The sequence below is a fragment of the Apaloderma vittatum genome, unplaced genomic scaffold (genome assembly GCF_000703405.1).
Source record: "Apaloderma vittatum isolate BGI_N311 unplaced genomic scaffold, ASM70340v1 scaffold10696, whole genome shotgun sequence".
Taxonomy (NCBI): domain Eukaryota; kingdom Metazoa; phylum Chordata; class Aves; order Trogoniformes; family Trogonidae; genus Apaloderma; species Apaloderma vittatum.
Window position 1 is genome coordinate 32,422 of NW_009723399.1, and position 25,129 is coordinate 57,550.

Here is a 25,129-nt window from a genome sequence, read left to right on the forward strand (position 1 = left end):
GTACATTGTGTCTTGGTCACAGGACTCATTAAACCCCCCTGCTTATGCAGCTCTTTCAAATACTCAACAACTAAAATCAGTCTGGCCCTGCTTTATGATACCTTAACTTAGCTATAAAAGCTCTAAAGAAAGGATAAGACTTTTACAAACACAAGAATGGGAAGAGAATTTATTATTGATTCAAGGCTACATGTTTTATCAGTTCTGGTGGTCCAAGTAGAGGCAGTAAAATCTGTCATGTCTGATAAAAGTTATGTGGTAAATGTAAAGTTAATATCATGCCTTGAAATACAGAAAAAAGCTAAATACTTCTAATAAATTTATAATTTAATAAATTCATAATAAAAGTTATTGGCTACCAAAAATTATTTCTCGAAATTCCTTTTAATGTATCAGCAAAGGACTACATTATATAAAGATAAAATATTTTTTTTGAAAAGTAATCTTACTGTTCTGGTTTATCCAGAAGCTTCAGTTCCTCCTCTTTTGAAGTCTGATAATACTGCTTGATTTTCTCCAGTTCATCCTTTTGTGCTCTCTGAGTGAATAAATATAAAGCAATTAATAACTAATTAAAACATTACTAAATTACCTGTTTCTCTGCAAGTACAAGTCAAGTGTAAATGTATTATTTCATGCAACTTCAGAATCACACAGTTCATGAATACTTTACACTACAGAGCAACTCAGTTAAGGACAGCAATGCACTAGCCCAAGTTAACTGTTTAGCTGATTACATCTTACATGAGAATAACTCAGCATGCTAGCACAAAATAGCCTTAATTCACAGAACAGGCCTTAAGTAATGTAGTTCAGGAGAGAACACTGACAGAAGTTATGTCTTTTGTTACATTTTAACCTGATTCCAAAGGCACTCTTCTATTTTAAATTCCTGGTACTTGAGAACTAAGCCAGTATGAGAAATAAATATGTCAGTGGGTGTTTTTTATTTTACCTATTTTATTCCTGATAAATTGCCTAAAGACTTTTTCTATATAAAGTCTCTAGTCTAAAATAACAACATGAAATAAAACTTTAGTTATTCTGTGTCTGAAATACTATGGTTTACCCCAGCTTACTTACATTTTCATACAGTGCTTCCAGTGTTTCCAGGTCTACTACGGAGTCATCAACACACAGTATAGCTGTATAGAAAACAATCACAAATTAAATGTTAGAAAACATGCTTAAGAGTTAATTCTGTTTCCTGAGAAATCTACTGAAGTGATCTGACCTAGCTGAAAGACATATTTATACCCAGTTAACATTTTATTGTTCTGAGCATTTATTTTTCTTTTGACTTCAAGTCATAGCACTTACACAAGAAATTACTAAAAACTGCCTTGGGAGAATGGAGTTCTACTTTTCCTCTCCAGTATACTCATCAGTCAAAGATATGACATGCCAGGCACTCATCTGATTGCATAGCTGGCCAGGCAGAAGAACACGAGAACAACTGACACCAAAGGAACGGCACAGTTTTCATGGTAGCTTAGAAGGCTGGATAGGAAGGAATTGGATGTTAGGGTGTGCATATCTCCCCTTGTGCATGGGAGATTGGGGGGATCTGCTTGTTTTGGGACTAGCAATCTTGGGAAGTAGACAGGTAGACAAACTTGCAAGATTTGCAAGCACAGAAGACTGTGGTAGACTTTTAAGGTACCTTGACAGAGCATCTCACATTTCAGTTAGCTTTATCCACCAGAAAACCACCCACATGACAACTTCCAAATAAATACTTTTAAACATCACACAGAGACACGTAAATATACTCATCAATGATTAATTGTGCCTCATTTGCAAAAATGAAGTCTCCAAATGTTTCCTATCTTAGTTCCAAATGTTACTTCATTTGGAATATATGGCATTCCCATTACAATTTAGGCAAGGTATTGGGACATTTCTAAAAAATAAATAGGATTGGCTCACGGTGCTTTCGCTCTCTAATGTTAAATTCCAGTAAACTAAGAGATTCACAGTGGAATAGAAATAACTTTGGATGTTTAATTTTTCTGAAAACAGCATTTCATAAAGATTCATAACGTGACTGGGCAAAATTTCTGAACTCCTGACTTACGTTTAAATGTTACTTGAACATTAATCCCTGAAAACTCAAACTTAGGGCCTCTACCAATTTTCCACATTACCAGTGACTCACCATTAGCTAGAACCTGATAACTTTAATTTCAAATGTATTACACTTCTTCAAAGGAAACCTGACTGCTTGTGAATTTAGAAGATTTTAAAAGCTCGTGCTGCATTTGCAATCCATGTTTGAAAGGGGCAAGGCACACATCTTTAATTATTTAAAAGTAATAAGCTTTCGCCTGCTCTTCCACCTACCCCATGATTTTACATTGTGAAATTAACCAGCAGGCTAGTAAATTTTCTCTGTGGCAGGCTAATTAATTTTATTAAAAACGTCCAATGACATTTAGAACGCTTTAAAATTCTGCCTGTCAATTATCATTCCATCTGTTGATATTACACCTTGGTTCAAAGTAAAGAATTATACAGAAGAAGACAGTATCAGTGAAAAAAGTCATTATCTCCAACTACTTTCATTCTGTTGGAAAGATTCACAAAAATCTCAAGAGTGCAACCTAATATAAAGACCAAATAACTGAGCTTGACAAAAGTCTCTGTTTAAAGGAAAATCATTAAGGATTGAATCTATGATTTGTTGGCTCTGCAAGACGGTTTCATGAGTAGCATTATCCTTTGTATTATCTAACAAAATTTCAAAAGAACCTAAGAGATTGGAAAATCTATTGGAAAATTGGCTTCACGGTCAAATATATTTAATTGTTAAGATTTTTAAATATGCATACTGAGTCAAAAAACTTCCCCTTGTGGTTTCACTCTTATCCTATTTTGGAATATTCTGAAACCTGTTTAAAAGGAGAAATTTATTTGCCCAAAGTTATCTAGAAAAGCAACTTACTGGAGCTAATTTGAACTTTCAAAACATCTAACTAATAGCAGAGGTTTTTTTTTAGGTAGAGGACTATATACAATGGAATCAAGTAGTTTGAAAAAAAGGAACATGTTAATAAGAATCTCAGAATTTGTACACCTAACTGGAATTTTCACAGATTTGTCAAAAAGGGTCCCAAAAACACAAAGTGGTTTTTAATGCTATATTTCACTCAGGATTATCCACGTTTCTGTACTCAAAACCAGTTCTAACAAATCAGCATTGTTTTGAAGTGACATGATAAAGCAAAAAAGGTTTGAGATGAAACTAATAAAATACAATCTGATGAACACATTTTTAACAGAATTAATAATAATGACTGTTAAGAGACATGAATATGAATTATTTTCTCTTTTGGACAGGTATGTGATTGTATAAAAGTTCCAAAAATTATTTTCTGATTTAGTTGTTATACAATTTGTCCTGCTATTATTGGCAATGTCCATACAGACAGGCTGCAGTTACAAATCTATCCATGCTACTCAAATCAACAATAGCTGGACTTCTTAGAATGTACTCAGATACATGCTCTTAAAAAGTCAGAAGGACTGTCAAAATCCACACAATTCATTATTTCATCTTTATGTATTTTAGTCTCTTTGTCCTCATATCTTTTTTCATTCCAACTAATCAAACTCAATGCCATACACATTTGAAGCAAAAGACAAAAAAGGAAAACATGTAAAATTATGAAGACTGGCCCATTTTTTTGGGGGGGGGAAGAAGCATTAATTTTGAAAAGCTGAAAAAAATCCACAAATTCACAGGTGTCTTAATATTTCTCATATCCTAAAACACGGCATGCATGCTATCGTCACAGTGTGTTCTGTAAATCAACTTGAATTGAGGCAGCTGAAAAAATGCATTACACTAGATAGATCAAAGAAACTAATTATTTTATTTTTTACTTAGAGTTACCAGAAACAAAAGCTTCTTAATTTTTCTGTGAAGAAAATTAATAAAAACCTTGATAAGTTTTTCAGAAATGCTCTTTCCAATACAGTGAATTCAACCACAATACCTTACTGCACTGAATCGCATTATATTGACTCATATAAGTGTAAGCAATATAGGTGAAGTATCATAAATCCACAAAAGAGTCTCCAAAGCAATTAATAGCTATTACGATATCAATCATCATTGGTGGTTTTTACTTTTATCTTGCCTTCTAGTTAGCTGTCTTCCTTACACTGTCAGTTCAGTTAGAATATTTCACCTACACCTCACAATATGTCAAAAGGAAGTAGACTCATGCTGTGAAAAGCTGGTAATTTTATTGGGTTCCTCTACCTTTAAAAAATCTGTTACTTGGCCAAGTCTGGTTTCTGAGATCCTTTTCTGCAGGGAAATTGAGGCAAACATTTTTATGTGGCCTATGGTGTCTGCTCACAACAAGAAGAATTTATATACACAAGGATCATTAGTGCAGGGTTGCACCCATTAGGATATAATAACCGTCAGCTAAGACAAAAAACAGATCAGCATCACACATTCAGACAAACAGGCACACATAAAAATACTTGCCAACTACATTTCACATACTAAGAGTATTGCTTCGAATATAAACTTGTACCAAAAGTTTTTAACAGGCTCACTTTAAAAAAAAATAATCTAACTGTAAAAACCAGACCTTGTACTGCACAGATACTCTGATTTATCTCTTCAAAAATATAAAAGAAAAGCTGAGACTTTAAAGCATACTGTGTGCACTCTGCATCCAACTATAGAACTTAAGAGGTCAAATATGAAAGATTCTTCTCTCCCCTTAACCAGCTTAAACACCTACAGTCTTAAGGATGACTGATACACAGCCTCACTTCTACTAAACACATTTTGGTTAAATCAGGACTGCTGACAGAGCTTACATATACCCAGCAGTATCATACCACTCCAAATGACAATTAAAATATTAATTACTAATAAATCACCTTAACTGCTCCCTAATGATAAATTTAAATAAAATTAGCTTGTCAAAGGTACATTTATTTGATCAGGAAGCACTTCATTGTTTTATGAAGTACCTTCTGCTGAGTAAGGCTTGATTTCACAGGAACTTGAAGCCTGTCACTGGGAAATTTAAATTAAAATGTGACTGATCTAGTCAATTAGGAAAGGACAATGACTGTTGAATAAAACTCTCTATTTGGCAAAACTGCCTAAAATATCTAAATTATTCTGGTTTACTTCTGATGAACTGATATGTTCTCACTTATTTAAGGGTTTTCTCCAGTATATAACTACCATGCATCAAAAAACCACACCAAAAAATACATTACAAAGAAGCACCATGGGCACAGCGTACGTTTAGAAGACTAAGAAAATCATGAGCAAAAGACTCTGGTGTTAATGTTAACCTACTCACATCAGGCTGGATGCTCAAGGAAGATTCACCAAAACACATGTTGTGAGTTTTCCAGAACAAAGAAATTAACAAAGAAAATTGTCTCCTGACTTCTGAGATGAGTATGCAGCTATCTCTATACTTCACGTATTCAGTATTTATAAAATGCATACACGTAATATTCTGTGTAGATAGAAAAGTCACATAACTTTGGAACAACTGTTTTAAAATCTTTATAATCTATAATTCCATCCTGCAAAATACTTTACTTGAAACCCCAATAAAATTCTTTTCACATAATGCAAATAAGAAATATTCCAAAGCATTTATCTTTATCCGAAAATGTTTCCAAAATATAATAGAGAAAGGAATTGTGAAACTGTTTGTGCTGCATGATATGGTCAAAACACAAACTGGGATTCAGAAATTATGAGCACACTGAAATCTGCAGATTAGAGCTGCTTTGGAATAGTTGGCCTTTACACATAAACCAAAATCTTTCAGACGCAAAGAAAAGTGCCTGTTTAACAATGACACTGTTTTCTAAAGTCTAGATGTGCCATAAAACCATAAATCACACAAAGACAATGCAACTTATTTACAGAATTTCTATGGCCACACAGAAATCCCAGGATGATTAGAAACATAATATGGAATTCGAAGGATTATATGACTGATCATAAGTCTGGGCGAGCGGATCTGCCGTTCAGGATCTTGCATTTATTTACTCTAATATGTTGACAACGGAGGGTAAATCAGAAAGTTGGAGAAGACCAAACACTTTTCAACTGGTTGACTGACATTCTACTATAGTATCACAGCTGTGCTCTTTCTAGAAAGTTGGTCCTCTCCTACAATGCTACGCAACAAGTTTTGATGCAGAGTGGCAAGAGAATTATTTGAATTCCTCACCATCAGAATGTCATTTCCGTGACACTATAACAAAAATATATTCTGAATTTGAGGAGCAACAAAAAAATCCTAAATGATAATGAAAGTGAATCTACAAAAGCAGATGGCACGATGTAGGCTTTTTAACAAAATCCATTCTAATCTATCCCATCTAAGTGTAATCAAATACATTTATATTTTCAAAGCTTAATGTGTCTCTGCATAGATAATTTACATGGTTGGTGAACAAAAGAATGTGTACAATAAACAATGTACAATAAACATACCAGGTCCTATACGAGCTGTTACAGATTGGCCAGTGCTACTCTGATTTAATAAATGGAGTTTTAGAACCTTATATTTAATTGCTTAAAATTTAGGAAAGAAAAAACAAAAGAAACCCAATCTAAATTAGCGTTAGAAATAGTCTCAATGCCAAAAATCAGCATTAAATTCTCCCCTTTGCCATACAGGCTGTTCTGTCAGCATTGTGGAGCCACAGCGTTAAACTCTTGCCTTGGTAAAAGTACTAACAAAGCTTGCAGCTGTTCTGTGGGAAGTAATATGGGCACTTTATTGTCACAAAGAGTGTAATAAGCTATAAAATGTGCAGCTGGTGTGATCTACCACATCTCAGAGATTTGGTCCCAAGGAAAATATACCAGTGCACGAGACCGTCTAGTTAATGCATTCTAATGGCAATCAGGGGTATTAGTGAGGTATTTCCATCCATGTACAGAAGCAGAACTTCTGGTGTCCCATAATTTTAGTGGGAAAAGGCAGGTACTGTGGAGGTAGGGAGGAACTTGAGAGAATCACTCTTCTGGACATAAGCATTTACATTTTATCAAGCTGGAGCATAGGAGGTTCCACAAAAACATTAGGAAAACCTTCTTCTTCTGCGCTGGAAGAGGCTGCCCAGGGAGGCTGTGGAGTCTCCTTCTCTGGAGACATTCAACATCCATCTGGACACGTTCCTGTGTGGCCTGGTCTAGGTGATCCTGCTCTGGCAGGGAGGTTGGACTAGATGATCTTTTGAGGTCCCTTCCAACACTTAACATTCTGTGATTTTATGATCCATCCCATTTTATGTAACTACAACTTTTTTTTCATCTGGGCTGCTGCACAATTTTGCCAGTTTACTCTTGAACAAAGATCTCAGCAGCTCATGGCAAGCCAGCATAGATAATGAATCACAGAATGGCCTAAGATGGAAGGGACCTTAGAGATCATTTTAATCCAGCCTCCCTGCCGCCAGGGACGCCACCTCTCTACTAGATCAGGTAACACATAGGGACCATACACTGTAGAGTATTATTTGTTCTCCAGTATATTGGGAATTGCCTGAGTGACTGGAATGTTGCCCTGTAAAAAGTTGGGACCAGTGTCCACAGAGGGTCTTTGCATACCATTATAATCAGCATTTCCCATTAGAAATGAAACTGAAACACCTCACTGTAGAGTGAGTTGTAATATTTCAACAGCAAAGCCACAGAAGTAATCTTAAACCACAAATTTATCTCTCAAGCTGTAATATTTCAGCTAAACAATTATAGAAAAATACAAATGCATGAATACAAAATAGAGATTATTTATCTGCGTAATGTTAAAGCATATTCTTTACATAACGGCTGATCTCCACTACTCCTTATCTCTTCTTTACAAAGGTTTAAAAAAAATGCAAAGAAGCCTTGAAAATAATCTCAAACCTAAGCACAATTTGATTGCTATTTGATTTTAAATATAACTACAGATCCTGTACAGAATACTGAGACAGACAGATTTTCTGTTTGTTTCTTCTGCTCAGGAAAGGAATATTAATAATAATAATAATACCATAAATTACATTACCTTCTTCAGTATCAGATTCACCAATAAAAATCGTTAGTGTTCTCAAACCATTACAGCACCTAGGATGTCTCCTTCTCTCCTACCTGCTAAAACGCTGAGTTATCAGGACAGATGCAGCATGACAATGTTAACTTTTCCTCTGCATCTTATAATATCAACACCAGCCAAAATAATTCTTCAGTTTTACATTGTCTTCTCCCTAGACTTTTCTTAGGTACAGCAAGAATTTAAACTTATCTGCAAATGACAAACTTCACTCTCTCAAACAAACGTGTGGGAGATTCCCTTACCGAAGTGTGGCAGCTGGCTCGCTATCAAGTGCAAACTGAAACATATGGATACCAGATATGGTCACTTGCTTGTTTTGCACTGCTGAGCTATCTACAGATTATGCAGTGAAGCTATCTACTTTAATTTAAGAGAGTAATCCTATAGGTGCAGAAATCTCACACTATTTTAAAGAAGGATGTAATTTTTCTTGGGATTACTCTTATCTACAATTTTTCATGAATCTATATGTATAGGGCAGTTCATCTGAGGACAGTTTTTCTATATTAGTATTTTTATAACTGCTACTTAAGGTAGAGTAACCAGTCCACTATACCTAGACAGTAAATTCATTTGTATATGGCTTTTCAACAAACATAGTTGGAAAAACTTAAAATAAAATTAGATATCTCTTATTTTTACTTTCTTTTGTTTCAAGTTTCTTCATTCTCTGTTGCAAGCTGCCAAACACCATTAAATTTTCTCTTTCCCGTCTTTCATATACTGAATTATGCAATGGAAATTGGCTTGAAAGAAGGGATGAGTGTTTAATTTTCATATTTCTTAGAGGTAGGTTTGTGTAACTTCACTTTGTTAAAAAAAGAAAAAAGAAAAAAGATCTTTGACATTCATCAACCAATGATCATATGCTTCTTTTGTCAGGTTTTGTCATGAGCTATTTAGCTTATTATAATCCTTTTTCATCCAGTATGTAGACTATAACAATCTGTAAAGAATTTGTCCGTCAATAGGCAGGACTGCATATAGATTTAAACTGAACAAAATACTAGGGGATAAACATGCACTAAACAGGAAAGAAGCACAATTCTACTGTCGTCTTCACTGCAGTATGCATTTCTAAAGATCTTCTCTACAGAACAGATGATTTCCCTGAGTCTGCTGAATTACTTTTTCCCCTACATATTCTCTGCACACAGATCCTGATTAGAGTCACTTATCCTGCCTTGTTAAATGTTCCACTAACAGTATTCCCAAATGCCATTTGTATCTATCTCCTAGCTGCTTCCATAAGCAAGAGGCAGCATATCCTATTGCTGCCTTGAGCAACGCATGTGGTGACAGGCCAGTCATTTGCTACCTCAGAATGGAGAGGGTGATGAGTTATAAACTTTCCTTCAGTGACAGCACTTGTTTTGGTGTCTCTTTTCTACCAACACTCTAATTTTCATTGAACTTGTATGCCTACACTGGCAAGTAGCATCATCTTAAGAAATGGATGCGTAGGCAGCAACAGCTGGTACTGAGGATCCAGTGTTGGCACCATGCACATTTCTGGGAGTTTTAACCTTCATCTGATCCTGTGGAATTTAAAACTTGCTATAGGTGGAGACTGCTGATGCGCCTAAGAGCACACCTTCTCATTTAATTTTTTTTCTGAAGGATCTTTGTGCACTTTGAAAATGCTCTGCACTGCCTTGCAATGCAAACACTGCAAAGAGGACAAGTGGTAGATTTGATTCAACAGTGTGATGCCGATTCAGGCTGAAATGCTAATGCATACATATGCAAACATTTGATTTGTTCTTTTCTCTGAAATTTGGTATAAATTGGCCAGACAGTTTCAAAAGCTATAGAAATCCAGCAAATGACTGATGGATATTCTATTTTAGTAGAACATCATGGCATGGAAAATAAAAAGTCTTGAAAACATCTCTGAAGATACTTAAGAATACTACCCAGTTTTTATAATACAGCTGCTATCCTATGCTGCTGTAATTCCTGCCAGCAAATTATTCAGACCTTTATTAATAGCAGGTTTTTTTCCATCTCATTCTGATACCTTTCACACAATACTGGCAGACACAAAGTTGTTCCTTCTTTTCGTTGTTTCCTTCCATCCCAAGAGCCATCTGTAAGCTCTTGTGCTTTTTAAGTACTAGATGCTCAAAGGCTCTTCTGAAATTAATAATACTCAATGCCAGCAGCATCTCAACACCCTACCCAGTATTTGCATGTGATGGAGGAAAAACAATAGCAAAAAGGAGACATCAATTTGAATTCTTCCAGCAGTTGTTTTAAATGGTGAATATTTTCCTTTTTTTAATGTGAAAAAGAAATAAACAATATCCTTAAACAATATCTTTTTAAATACAGAACATAAGCAGAATCTGAATTACCCCAGTGTTCTGAAAAATCTGTATTACTGCACAGTTGTATTGGCAAACTCATGTAATTTTTACCAGTAATGGAATTTATACATTCAGTAGACCTATGCTTTGAAGAACACTATCCAGTACTCAATATATCCAATAATGGTAGCTGCATCAGTTTGGGATGTGCTTTTTATACTGCTAATGAAGAAAAATTTAAAAATTCAATAAATACCAACTGCATGTCTGAAGCCCAAAAGCTTTGTACAAAAGCCCTCCATTTCATTTTTGTCAGTTGAAGACTTGCTTAAGAAAAAGGAGGGAACTGTAGGGGAGAAATATGAAACAGTTCGGAGAAACAACTGTTCTGAAAACGACATGTGAACTGAAATGGTTGAGGAGTTGTATCTAAATTCAGTTCTAATTAATTAGGTGAAACTTTTCCATATACTGGAATATACTGGAAGAATGATTCTTCTGATATCTTAAAGAGGACTATATTTAAAGTATATTCTGTAATGTAAGAAATTCCTCTGAAGAGGACTACGAGAAAATAACCATATGAGCAAATAACGGTACAAGAAGTGTAAGAAACACTTACCTTGCTGAATATCCTTCATCTCCAGGTGTAAACTGGATATTAAAATTCCTACAGTTTGAGATCGTTTTCCATCCAACAATTTGATAATCTAGAAAGGTGATGCAAAATGATCTGAGATTAAATGAACATGCAACAAAGGATTCATTCACATAAATTACATAAGCTAATTTGCGAATTGAATTCAATGTCTCTCCAAACATGAAACCATTTTATCACCTAAATGAATGCGGTAGTAAGACCTTCATCTTTCCTCTTGCTTCTGCACCTTAACAAATGGCTAATAAATGTAAGTTTGAAATCTCACCAGGTCTAGTAAAGAACATCACTTCTTACTTAAAATCATAAAATGCTTCAGGTTGGAAAAAAAAGGCATACCAAATATTTACTCTGGAATATACTTTTCCCCTCTTCTCCTTAAGGTAATCAGGGCAGAACTATTTAAGGCACTCTGAATACATCACAAGTTCCTTAGTTTGTCTGCTATTTTATATTTCAGGGTGAACACATTTAGATCTATCTTTTTGACCAAGGATTAATTCCTGACCAAGGAGAACTGGAGAATTTTCTTCTTATTCCCTCTCAGTGCTATTTCTGGAACACTAGCGGCTGCTGAAAGTATTTCTTTCACTCTTGTCTGAATGTACTTCTTCCACACCATTGACACTTCACAAGGATTTGAGGATATTTTTCCCATTTTGAGTACCAGACACTTGTTAGCATAATATACTGACATTCAGACTGCAGTCTTTTCAGATGCAGTTAGAATTTTAGAAGTGTAGGTTAGATGTTAGAAATGTCAAAACCAAAATTCCCACAATGGTCTTTGTGATTTTGATTTATGTCACAAAAACATAACAGCACATCACAAAATGCAATACAGACGTAAGTTCTTCAAAATAAGAATGCTAAGATCCAAGTAGTTGGTTTACTTCATAGTGGTGATGAACAAATACTATTAAGAATACTAACCTGTATGCAAAATCTAAACTAACAACTAAGTTTTCCCTAAATTTATATTCCTAGTATCTGAACAATATTTAATCTATATGTATCAAAATTTAATTTTAATCATTGAGTGAGACTAATATTTGGATATCTAATAATATTAAAAACTTTAAGTAATTGTAATCTCTTATCCCTGCAATATTCCTATAGATGCTCACATTACACAGTTAATTGAAAAAATTTATACTAACTCATACAATTGTTCTTGTCTATGTTTTACGGAATTTAGGAATATATAACTATGCAACTATTTAGTCATTCACCTACATGCAAGTAGATTTGTAGCTGAAAAATATGGGAAATAAAGAAACGCTAGCGACTTTTTCACCTGAAAATACAAAGTTAGTTCTTATTAATAGAGTACTGAAATTGAACATCACATGGACAATTTGCAAGACAGGCTGCCTTCAACACAAATCTCACAGATATTTTATGTCACAGTTGCAGGGAATAAACATTTAATGAACTTATGTGGAAGTATATGTTGAATATTTTCTTCCACAACTGTTAATAAAATCTATCCTGGGACATTTTTTTTCAGCCTAGATGCACAGCACATACGCCTGATTTAAGAAAGCAATACTTTTCAAAGTCCTTTCTTCAAATCTGAAAGAATTCAGGCTCTTTGTCTCCTGACTAGAGAAGCAGACAAGATGATCTACCTACAAGCCACCATAACAGAACACTCAGTAAGCATCACATCCTGTTGATTATGATTTTTCAGAGCAAATATAACTGAGCAGGGTATCATGGTCATTTCTGAAGCCATACATGAATTTGCTGAACTCCGCAGCACATTAACTTCTTACAGGGATAATTACAGGCTTGAGTAATATGCAATTTGTACAGCATTCACTGACCTCCAAGTTGACCTTGTTCAGGGGCAAATGCATATGTTGTCATAAACCCCATTAGACATGCCTAGTTTGAGGCAAAACCCTTCCAGACTATAGCTGTTGTAGACAACATGACATTTGAAATCTTTCTATTAAAGTATTTTTAAGTGCTAATATATTCTGCAGATACCATTAAACTAGCTCACATTGCTAAGCAAGACTTTGTCCTAAAACGATTAGTGAAAAAAAATAAAGAAGACCGTGTATGATTTTAAAACCTAAAATAGAGATTAATTTTTTAAATGGCCAACTAACTGTACATTTGTGTGCATTTTAGACAAATGTACACATGGTCGCAATTAAAAGGCATCAAACTAGACTCAGACTACCTGAAATAGCTTCAACCAGCTGAAATATGTATCTGAAGGCCAATATTTTATTCGTTATAGAGCAAAAATGAAGTAACAAAACAACAGAATAGCTAAAACTGGGCATAAAACTACTCTAAAAATACAACTGCAATGCTAAGTATTACATAGGACTTTTCTCATCGATTATTAGAACCAATGTGTAAATTGAAAGATTTTGCAACAAAAGTATATAATCAATAGTAAAAGAGAGAACGTATTTTCAGAGATACTCATTTTGTCCCAAATTACAGTTATTCTGGGGAAGTCACTGACAGCGAATTAAATATGTGTGTGATTTCCAAATGGAAAGGAGACACAAAAGAATCAGCACTTTTCCAGGTCATAAAAACCATAAGGCAAATAAAATGAAAGTTTGTAAAGACTGCATTGAACTATTTAGTCTATGCTTTTAAAAGACAAATCACTGATCACCTCTCAGCATATTGGGACTTGCTTGTAGCTGGCAGTGACAGGTAAGCAGCTAAAATCCAGCTGACGCCAGCTGCGGCTGCTGTGCCAGCTGGCAGCTTTTGCCAGCTGCCTGCCACTCCTCCAAACTATGAATGTAGCGTTGTAGCGGATGCAGCATCTTCTGGCTGAGAGACAAAATTGTGACTGCTGGTGCTAATTCATTCAATTCACTGATCCATAACATTATTTGCTCTATGTGGTGTTCCCTGACTATGTTTAAATGTTATGAAGTTAGTTTATTTGCTGTACGCAAGTGCCCCTTCTACATCTTTCAAATATTTATCAACTAATTTAGAAGTGCAGACATATTGAAGATTGAATGCATTCATAAATTATTCTGTCATTCCCATTAAAAGGTATTTCTCTAACGTAGCCAGAAAAGTATTTCATTAAATATTACACAATAGACTTCACTGTTTTGTCTAACTGTAATGTCTACATTCTGTCCAGGACACTTACTTGTGCAGAAATCTGAGCAGATTCAGTTCACTTTATTGATCAAAAGCTAATATTTAAACTTATTGAGAGAAACCATAAGCTAAAAAGCTGTGCAGCAAATCACAGCATTTCCCTCTGTTCCCACTCATTAACTTTTATGGTGAAGTCAACACCCTGGACCCATAAGTCGTCTGCTGAAACGCTCCTCAGACAGAGAAAGAATATCCTGCACAAGAAGAAAGTGTGTCCCTTGAGCCATTCTACATAAACATCCCAAGAGTTACCAACGAACTCTCAGATGCTTAAGACTAGACATTATCTCTTCTACTCCAAGGAAAGCCAAGTTCAACTATTTTTTATTTAACATGGATGAACCATAGCTTTATATTTTTTTAATATTTTAAAAATATTTCAGGAGACATGTATTTCTATCTGCAATTCTGCTGGATGAAAACCCCCTTACTATTTTTAATCCTGTTGCTAATGAACAAGCAACTGACAATTTCTCAGGATAACAGAAACTTAGTTCAATATCTTCATTCCTATCAAAACTGTAAAAAAAGACAACAAAGCCACAACAAGCCACAAAATAGATATTTACCCTTCATGGATATTTTCCATATCCTACATGACTTCAGAGCCTTGTGGTAAACAAGAAAATGCCATATTCTTCTCAGTATAGCAAAAAAAATAAAAAGAAAGTGAGAGTGTCTTGGAAGAGCACACACTAGCATTTTACTACTTCTACTCAAGTCTGAACACTGTTTATTATCTTATGAAGACAGCTGAAGACAATCTTTGTGTTTCAACCCTGCAAAGTTTCCAACTTTTTTTTGCAATATCTCCCCTTCTTGCGAAAACACAAAAATCATTAATTGTAATTCCTCATTTAGTTAGATGGACAAAACCCTTGCTGACAGACATATCCCTTTCAGTTAAAAAAACGCAATTCACTCAAAATATTGACACTCTTCTTAAATGAGAACACACGTTAATAATTATGTCAAGTCTGTTAGAGATAATAGACAACAGAAAAGCCATTATCTTTAATGTCCTCCTGTGTCTTTGAAATGATAATCATTGCACTAAAGGGCCAAAAATGATTGATGGGCTTTCATTTGGAGCATACACCTGACACAAATTACTTGACATTTACTCATTTTTTTTCTAAGACGAAGACAGAGTGGCATCAGAAACATCCAACTATCCTGTTTCTTGCAAAAGTATAAAAAATACCTGAGCTTTTGAGGATAAGTTACTAAAAAGTGCTCAAATATACACTGAAAAAACTAACTCAGCTTCAAAAAACATGTAAATTCAGCAATGACGCTACAGAACGTGCATGGAATAAATCAAAGCAAATAAATGTTCTCTTCTATATTACCTCTTTTTCAGGCTTAAAGAGCATCATAGCATAATATATAATGGTTCATGGTATTTTTTTTATTTCATTCCAAAATAAAAGTCCTAATTTTGCCCTTATTCTGATTGGTACTACAAAAACTGATTTTGATTCTGCAAACTTAATAGGAAAGAGAAAGCCTATGGCTTGAAAACAATTACATGTGCTTATCAGCTTAAAAATTTCCATGGATATGTATAGACAAGAAATCTTAAGAGTGTAGAAAGAGTGAAAGCAAAGTTGTTTGCACGTAAAACTTCAGTCCTTCATCTGACATGGAACCATCTCTAGAAGATTTTCAGTGTCTGGGAAAGATGTTAGATCCATCCAATTATATTAAAATCTACTGAAAGATAAGTTCTGTCAAAAACAACTGATGGTTTAGGTTTTTTTTTTTTCAGAAAAATAGGTTAGAGTTTTAATATGCTAATTGTTTTTACTTTTTATTGGTTTTATAAACAGTTACGGATCTTAATGGTAGTATACTGAATTTACTTACATATGAACATTTTTGGTACTTTATTGTAATCTTTATATAAAACTTTATGGTTGAAGTTCATTTACAATTTCACAAATATAACACACGACAGATTTTTTAGAATAAACCATGCATTCCTAAACAAATGCCTTAATGCAAGTGTTGGTGGATAATATTATAGGTACAGAAATCGTCTCTCCAGAGTGCCATGACTGAAATCTAAGCATAAGAAAATAAAAAAAGAATGATGAAAATAGCCTAAATTAACAGTTTCACTTTCAAAAGCATGTCAGTGATACTTTAAAAATAGCACTTAAAAATAGGAGTCAGGTTCAAAAGGCATTAATATTCCAAATGCCCTATAGAATCAATACTAAATTTATGTACTAAAATAATGTGGTGGACCTAGCCCTTTTTCTTCTCAATTTCCAAGAAGCTGTAACTTCTAAGTAATTTTAAAAGTCTGACCAACTATGTGCATTTAAAAGAATTTAACTGAAGATGACAACACCTTATATGATGCAAATTCTTTTAAATTTGATCTATATTGCCAAGCTGCATCATACCACTAAATTACAAATTTAGATTAGGCTAATTGAATTAGCCAAAATCAGAGAGAAAGTTATTTGATTCATATGCATGTTCTAATGAACTTCTTTACTTTTGTCCATTAACTTCAGGTTTGCCTGCTGCAAATTGATCCATTTCAGAATTATCCCAAGAAATAAATCCCACTCCTTCTATATATTATTTATCCATCTAGAGTCTCCAGGAAACTCAGTATGAAATAGTCTCTTTTCTGTTTCATAGATATTGCATCCAAAAAAATCACCGCTTGTATTATCTTCTATAAGACTGTAATTCTTTCAGTCTTATATTTCAAAAGCATTCCTATGAGAGAATAATTGCATTATTAATTCTTAAACATTGCACACTGATTTGCTATATTGGGATATAGCTAATATATTCACCTAGACAGTTCTCCCTATCCAGAGAAGACAAATCCTACTCTCGAGACATAACACCTAAAAAACTGTAGCACTAATTTTGATCATTATCTACATAATACAGAGATCACATATATGCAGAGCATATAAATATACAAAAATAGGAGTTTCCTGAGATATTTCAGGGCATGTAGATTTGGAAAAAAGAAAATAAAGAGGTTCTTCCAAAGCTGCTAAATTTTCCAAAGGAGTGCATGATCAAAGAGTCATGAGGAGCCCCATACTTTGCAGAGCTTCTAAGCCCAGACAAGCACTACCATAACAAGCTTCAAGAATATGTAGGTGTGCCATTCTGACATTCGTATAAACTATATTACTTTTACATTGTATCACTACTAAGTGAATGCACCGTGTTTTTCCAAAATAAGTTATTACATGCCTAAAAATTAAAAAATCACCCTCTGCAGTCCTTTAAGAAGTTATATTACCATTGCTGTGGGAAAGCTCTTAACTTCCCTTCCTTTTTTCCCCATATACTTGATAGAATGCATTATTTTTTAATAACTGGATTTCAGATTTTAATAATTTCACCCTCATGTGAGGATGATAGCCTCTAGAGGCTAGTGTAACTCAATAAGCCATTTTCTGGTAGGCAGGAAAAAAACAAATTTGAGAATTATGAAAGTGCTTTCACTCTGGAAAAAAAAAAATAGCCAGCTGTTTCCAGCTACAGGGCAATGGGCAGAAAGTGGACTTTATGCCTTTTAGCTGAGCAACAGGATGTTGGAAAGGTACTCAAAATGTCATCCAAAGCTTTTCTGCACTTCAAGACAGTATCAACTATATGTGTATAATTCTAAACAATTTTCTTAAAGGTTTCCCAATACAGAAACACAACTGCCATAGCCAAAATTTTTCTGCATTCCTTTGGTATCCTCTCTCATAGAAAGCTTTTTATAATTTTTCTTAGCAGCAGCTGTATGGACTTGATGACACACACTGTGCGTCCCCATCAACCTTCTCTGTTCCAGACTAAACAATCATAATAATGCAATTCTTTTCTCAGAGACTACTTTTACACTTTTCATCATTCTTATTCTTTTTGACTCTTTACAGTTAGTAAACATTTTAAATGAAGGGCTGTAGCATCTAAATCTAGGTTCAGTCCTTAACTGAGGCACAGCTGAGTAGATTTTCTTGCAAGCGATACTTCCATTGATGTATCAGAGTTTTTGTTTCCCTTTTTAAGTAGTACCATGATTTAACAACTCATGTTCCTCTTGTGAAATGTTATAATCCCATGTTATAATCCTTCCTGTTAAAGTATCATGCAGTCAGTTAGTCAGTTGAACCCCTTTTTATTTTTAGGTAGCTGAATATCCTTAACTGTATTAACATTGTGATTAACTGTATCCGCTTTGTGCTTATCCCTGTGTTTCAGACAATACCTCCCATATATTCAAGTTTCCTAAAGGGTCTGTTCCAGTACATTTATAGCCTCTCACATTTTGGTGGTGGCTGCAGAGTTAATATTTCATTATGTAAGTCATAAGTGAAAATACTGGGGTAACCAGATCCAGCATAGGTGCCCACAGAATCCTCAATTCTCCTATTTTGACACTGACTATGAGTATATTCTCTATCATAAAGATTTATTTTATAAATTTTATATTACGTTGTAAGTACCTTATATATATATGAGTATAAATACAGATACAAATATAAATATTTACTCAGAAGTTGCCCTTCTGAGCATAAATTGCCAAATGGCACTGAAAAACAGACCATCTGTTCCACTTATGTAGGACTAGACTAGATATTTCTGGCTGAAAATGATAGATGTCTATCAGCTTAAGCAACAACAGCACAGCATACAGTGAGTATTTTCATCCGTGCTGCTAGGTGACTACTATGTGGACAAATAGGCAAGAATAGAAAAAATGGAAATTTCTATAGGCTTAAATGCTTCCGTGGGAAGTGCCGCATTATTTCACATACTAAGCATACAGATTATTCCAACTGCTCTCCCAAAAATAATAATTCTGAGAACAAATTGAGTAATATTATTTTATTTGGAACTGCAAGAGAAATCTAAATAGATTGTTAAGAATTCATAATTCAGCAAGCCACTAATTGTGGAAGTCTCCTTAGTTTTCTAAAGAAAACCCAGTTACATGAGAAACAATTCCCCTCTAATTTCAAAAGTAGAATCTTGCTTCCAGTTGCATAAGGAACTTGATTGTGAGGCATCAATATAATTCTCATTCAAGGAGAAATATATTAATAATCATGTTTTAATAGACAATTCTGCACCGCCTATTCGTCTGTCATTTCTCTAAATACCAAGCAGGCCAAACTGAGTTTGTATAAGATATATGAAATAGGACAAAGTTTGTGCAGAGAAGACGTTTAACGCAGTGAATAGGTCATCACTAATGTGTATTATTAAATAAAATAGATTACCTACTCCAAACACAAAACCACTGTGCCAGCTTCTATTGCTGTACCTATATGATACTCTAGAAGGATTTTTTACAGAGTACGAGAAGGGAATTTACAAAGAAATACAAAACAACAGAACATCATCTAAAAATTATATGATTCATATGTCTATCTTAATGTCTGTAGAAGGCATCTTTAACCAGCTATGCAATTCCATACACTGTGACACCGGTAGCATTTTTAAGACCAGAAAAGCACAAATTTCTCTACTGAAGCAAAGAAAAAGATTGTCGTTAAAACTGTAGTAGATATAATTGTTAGAAAAAAAGCATGAACATTAAGAGCTGAGGAAAAACATGAGAAAGCACAAATGAAGCCAACAGAACTGTTAGTTTTACATTAATCTACAGTTTAACATTAATCTAATTCTCTTACTATCTGCTAATAAACCCTCCTGTAACTAAATAAAATTCCTCTCTACTACTGTATCACTTGCAGCTCACCAAGACTGATCCATTGGAGCCAGCCTGCAGACATCTGGGCTTTCAAAGAGACAGAGTAAAACAGAGGACCATCTTAGAGGACCAACTGCCAGTAAAAGTATTCAGCTGCCACTATGAGCCATTTAACAGAGAAAGGTGGAAAGACAGGATATACAGTAAGAAAATGCTTCTATACTCAATTAAATTCAAATTTCATTAGAATTCTAAAAGGTGATTTGTTTTTAACTTTGGCCAAATGACTAGAAGTTTAATATTGTTGAGCCTAAGTTTTTGATATTTTCACAGAAAGTCCTAAAATTTCCATAGTTTGTAACACCATGATCATAAAACAATGAGTTTTACCAAACTGAAGACATATTAATAGATATAACTCTTAATTTAAGGAAATTTTTTTTTTGCATTTTCACACAGTACTTCAAAGTAACTTTTTTTCTTTTCACTAATATCAATAAATAGTAAGTTCATGTTTAATAACAATCTGGAATAACATAGCTGGTGAGCTAAATAAAGAAAATACATTTTTAAGAAAATACATTGGTTTTGTACAAGAAATAGTATACTTATTATACCATTTCTTATATTGTAAAAACTATTATTCAATTCGATTTTGGATAAAATTAAGAGATCATGAAAACTGGGGTGCTCTAGCAAATAAGTTAGTTTGCAAAGCAGCAAGGGAAAAGAATAATGCAATTTCATCTTTCAGAATACAGATGTAATTCTCGACCTGCTTATGCTGTCATATGCATGAAGAAATATTGCTGAGATTTTTTTATTGTTTCTCCATTAAAGTTGTATTTGTTACATCGTTCTTCAAAATTCTTCAGACACCTGCATTTCCTAACAAATAATTCTTTCTGAAAGTGGTAAGTTAAGGAAATTAAAAATAAATTCTAGAAAGCAAGCATCAAAAATGTGAACTAATGGAATTTACAGATACAACTGAGTACTACATACTATATGCACTTGTCAAAGATACGTCAAATGTTTTTCACAGAGATGTTCATATCCAACTTCAACATAACGTTTGAAGGATTGTAACAATTAATAATTTCTTTAAAGTGTATTTACAAATGCCAGCATGCCCCCATTTTTGATTTTTCACTTTTTGAATCATATGAGTTTGAATTTTACAAATTCTATAGCTTTATTTACATTTCTGGTTGACTACTGCGCTAAAACACAATACAGGAAGTTTATGTTTTGAAAGATCTGATTGCACTCATATGTATCTAAGTATGTGTATTTCACGTTTTATATATTCTAAAATTGAAAAAGATGGATAGCACAGCTCACATACAAAGTGCCCTCTGGTGGTTCCAAGCAGGTAAGCTCAAACAGCTTTACAATATGGAAAGTTCTTTAATGGGTGTCTAATATATAAACACATTGTTTTATGAAAACAGTATTGATGGACAGCCTAGAACTTTTCCTGCGGCAAATACTACTAACGCCATTACTTTGTCCTGCCTGCACAGAGTAACTCACAAGTACAAGCTCTCTCTGTATGGATCATGTCCGAGGCACACAATAGTTGTGCCACGGTAATGACATGGCTACTGTATGGACTTTTGGCCATTAAAGACATGACTGTCCTGTCCCTCCCTGATGCAGTTCTTTAGCTGTACTGCAAAATTTTTTTGGCGTTCCTTATTCAAAAATGTTGACAGTCCTATCTTGCTTTATACTTTATTTTTCCAGTAAAATTAATCTCAAGAGAAGGGAATTTTGCTGGAGTAACTTAATGACAGCCTTTAATTTTATATCAGTTTGTGGGCAGACATGGCCTGAAACATCGGCACTTTCAGATACGTATTAGAACTTTCATTCAGTTCTCCTATATGATATTTTGTCTACCTCACTGGGATGTGCAATCTCCATTCTCACAGGCAAGGAATGTTCCAAGGTGAAAAATAGTCCCACATTCTCAAGCAAGAGTTGAATCAGCAATCCACGTATTTCGCTTTAAAATGAGATTTATAAACCCATCTATTGTTTGTTCGTTCAACAATCAATAAAAAGGGATTTTCTTTATATATATAAAGTAAACAGTGGTACAGAAGCGAACACAAAGAAACAGTAAATACCTTTTTGGCCTTGGTTTTTTTTTCATAAGTCTCTGATAATGGTTTTCTTTTTTCCTGAGCAGTGTCTTTGGAAAATAAATATTCAAACTCAGTAGTATCAAGTATATCAGGTTCTTCTAGTGATTCCCATAATGTTGGCATGGCGGTTTTCCTATAAACAGAGAGGTATATAAATATTTATGAAAAAAGATAATAGATCTTACCATAATAGGTAAAAATCCATAACATATTTAAGATTCAAAGCAACATGCACTGCTGCTATACACAGAGCATTCCTTCCCTATACCTTGCTCTTGTAAGGAGTCAAAATGATTTGCAAAAGGCTGTGCCAAAAAGTTTACCAATTTAGGAATCATGTCTGCTAGACTATCAAAACGCATTATTTGTGTTGTAAAGCTTTTTGTACGACAACCAAATACAACAACTGCAGCTTATGCAGATACGCGTGCAGAGATTTCTGCCACTTCAGCTAGGATTAGGAGTATTTCAACAGCAGCTTTTTTTGAGAAATTCCCAGTAATCTGTTTAGACCCATAAAAATAAACAGTATTAACAAACAGTGAAGAAACTTTCTTCAAGTATATTTTAAGAGCCGGAGATCATTTGTATAAGACTTGATATACTTCATGTTAGCTGCAGATGTTGCACGCTCCTATTTAGCCTTTTTGCAGTTCTGACAAGCTTAAGTAATTGTGGCCTATATATTGGGAGAATAACCAGTATACTGCAACTGTAAATTTTAAACGTGGATGATTCCTTATTTTTCTCCCTTCCAAGACCAGATTTAGTTTTGGAACACTTTGGAACTTGTTTACCCAATCACCTAGTTTTATCTGAATACTTTGTAGGAAAATACTATGTAGGGCTGAAAACAAAGCATTTCAATTTTTAATGAACTATGTTTCAAAATTTCAGTGCTTCAGGAAAATATGCGGGACAAAACTTCTGAGAGCTCTTCTTGTCTATCAGTAGCAGGTGGGCTCACTGCTTCCAGCAGATGTCACTAAAAGTCAGTGAAATTATTTGCAATTAAAAAAAGAAAGTGTTCAAACCCTATAAACACGAATAGCTGATCAGATGTAATACGCAATAAAATGCAATACCTACCAATTCAAGGGAAAATTAAACTTTTGGGGTTTTGCTTTCGATTTATTTTTTTTAAATTCAGGATTCTTTCTACTTAATGCTTAACCGTACATTTCCTGTCTTGAATGTTTAAGGCACTCTAACTTTTCCATTAGCATCAGCAGATGCAGCATATCCTGTGTCACAGGACATGCTTACAGCTCCACAGCTTCACTCTCCCTGCTGTCAGCCACAGGGTCAGCCACACTGAAGAACGAAGGATTCTTTCTGGCTCTGTAAGAAGAACTTCGAAGTCCTGGACAGCTGCTGATCTGAATAGCACACCCTTGAAGAAGTTTTCACTTCTAGTGCAGTCCATGGAAATACTGGACCATTACATCTGGTGACCAGCAGCTCACCAGAAAGCTACGACTTAGACCTGATCTTACATTCAGCTGAAGCTTGACAAAGCAGCAGTATTTCAGAACAATCATTTTGATCTCACAGAATCAAAAGGAAGAATTGCAATAAGGTTTATTTATGGACCAACTATTTATTCGGTATGAAATAATTTTTCACTAGCAATTCTGGTAAAGCAAAACCAAAATGCTCTTCCTGCTCTAAAATATTTCAATGCTTTAAGTCTGGATCAGTGAAAGAATACAATTGACATTTCATCAACTATTTGTTCCCGCCAAACAATTTATATAAATTATTAACATCTTACGATGTCTTAGATTAATGACTCTGTCATCAAAACAAATTCAGACAAAAAGCTCTAATCTGAAATAAAACTCATACTTAATTGCATTTAAAGGGAGATATTTACTTCAACAGTGTTTAAATATAATTCTAATAACTTGAAAAATTAAGAATATTTGTGATACATATTTAATGACTTATTATTAAAATAATAATCTATAATTCATAATTCATAATATATAACAGTCACTGTACATAATACAGTGTATAATATAGTGTGCATATATAGTCTAGCATATATAATATGTTATGAATATATGTCATATAATATAATGCAAACTACAAATATGTTTACAATAAACTTAGCATTTTTGTAACTGTGCTTATGCTAAAATAATTTTGAACACAGATAATAATGATTTAAATTTTAAGACCCAAATAATCATGTTATTTCATTACTTGTATAAGATAGGACCTGAATTTTATTTCATGATTCCAGCAAAACCCTGTTAAACTAGAAATAGTCTGTGTCGCTTAAGGATCCCCAAAATCACTTTATGGGTTACCCCTCTTAGTGGTGCTCCATATTACATTAAAATAGTGAAGTCAGAATTAGTCAAAACTGAACCGAGCAGCTCAGCAGCACTGAGACTACACACTGCTGCTGCAGCAAGGTCTGCAGGCAGGCCCAGAGAGAGGAACTGGGAGGACTTCTCTCCTGCTGGCTGAAAAAAATGAATAGCAAAGCAAAAATGAAACTCACCTGATCACTCACCTGATCAAACTTGGACATTTCAATTCTAATTCTAATTAAGATTTTTTTTAAAAATAAAAATCTTTCTAATCACTTGACTACCTTTTTTCTCTTTGGTGTCAAGTCTACAAAACACCCTGCCACTAGAGTTGTGCATGCAGTACTTGGGTTTGGGGTGAAAAAAATGACACAATTTCCTTTTGTTATAATCCACATAGTTTTCATTTATGATGCATATAATTTTAATTTATATTTAATACTTTAAAAATTATCTATTTTTAAACTTCTAGAATTGATTCAATTTTTTTTCTTAAACATGTAAAATCCATGCCTGTACACTGATTTTATCATACCTTGCTACACTGTTAACTTCTTGTTATTAAGTCTTTAATAGCATACATACCCTTGTATCATGGCATATAAATAGCAACTCTAAGTCCAAATAAATATATTTTACCTGCTACCTTGTAATTGTATCCGTGTCCAATACAAAGGCTTCATGGGACGGCTAGGTTCAATGGCAGGGTTTTGAGGACCTTTGTTTTGAGAT

General features: G+C 34.1%; 1 protein-coding gene across 1 annotated transcript in view; it reads right to left on the reverse strand.

The window, feature by feature from the left end:
* The window catches only part of LOC104275979 (formin-like), a gene marked incomplete at its 3' end in the record, with an annotated part of 94,828 nt that overhangs the window by 24,622 nt on the left and 45,077 nt on the right, over positions 1–25,129 (reverse strand). The window contains 5 exon segments of the mRNA XM_009872105.1: positions 450–538; positions 1,084–1,145; positions 11,040–11,127; positions 22,059–22,209; positions 25,037–25,129. The exon segment at positions 25,037–25,129 is cut by the window's right edge and continues 11 nt beyond it. Coding sequence (XP_009870407.1) covers positions 450–538; positions 1,084–1,145; positions 11,040–11,127; positions 22,059–22,209; positions 25,037–25,129 — 483 coding nt within the window.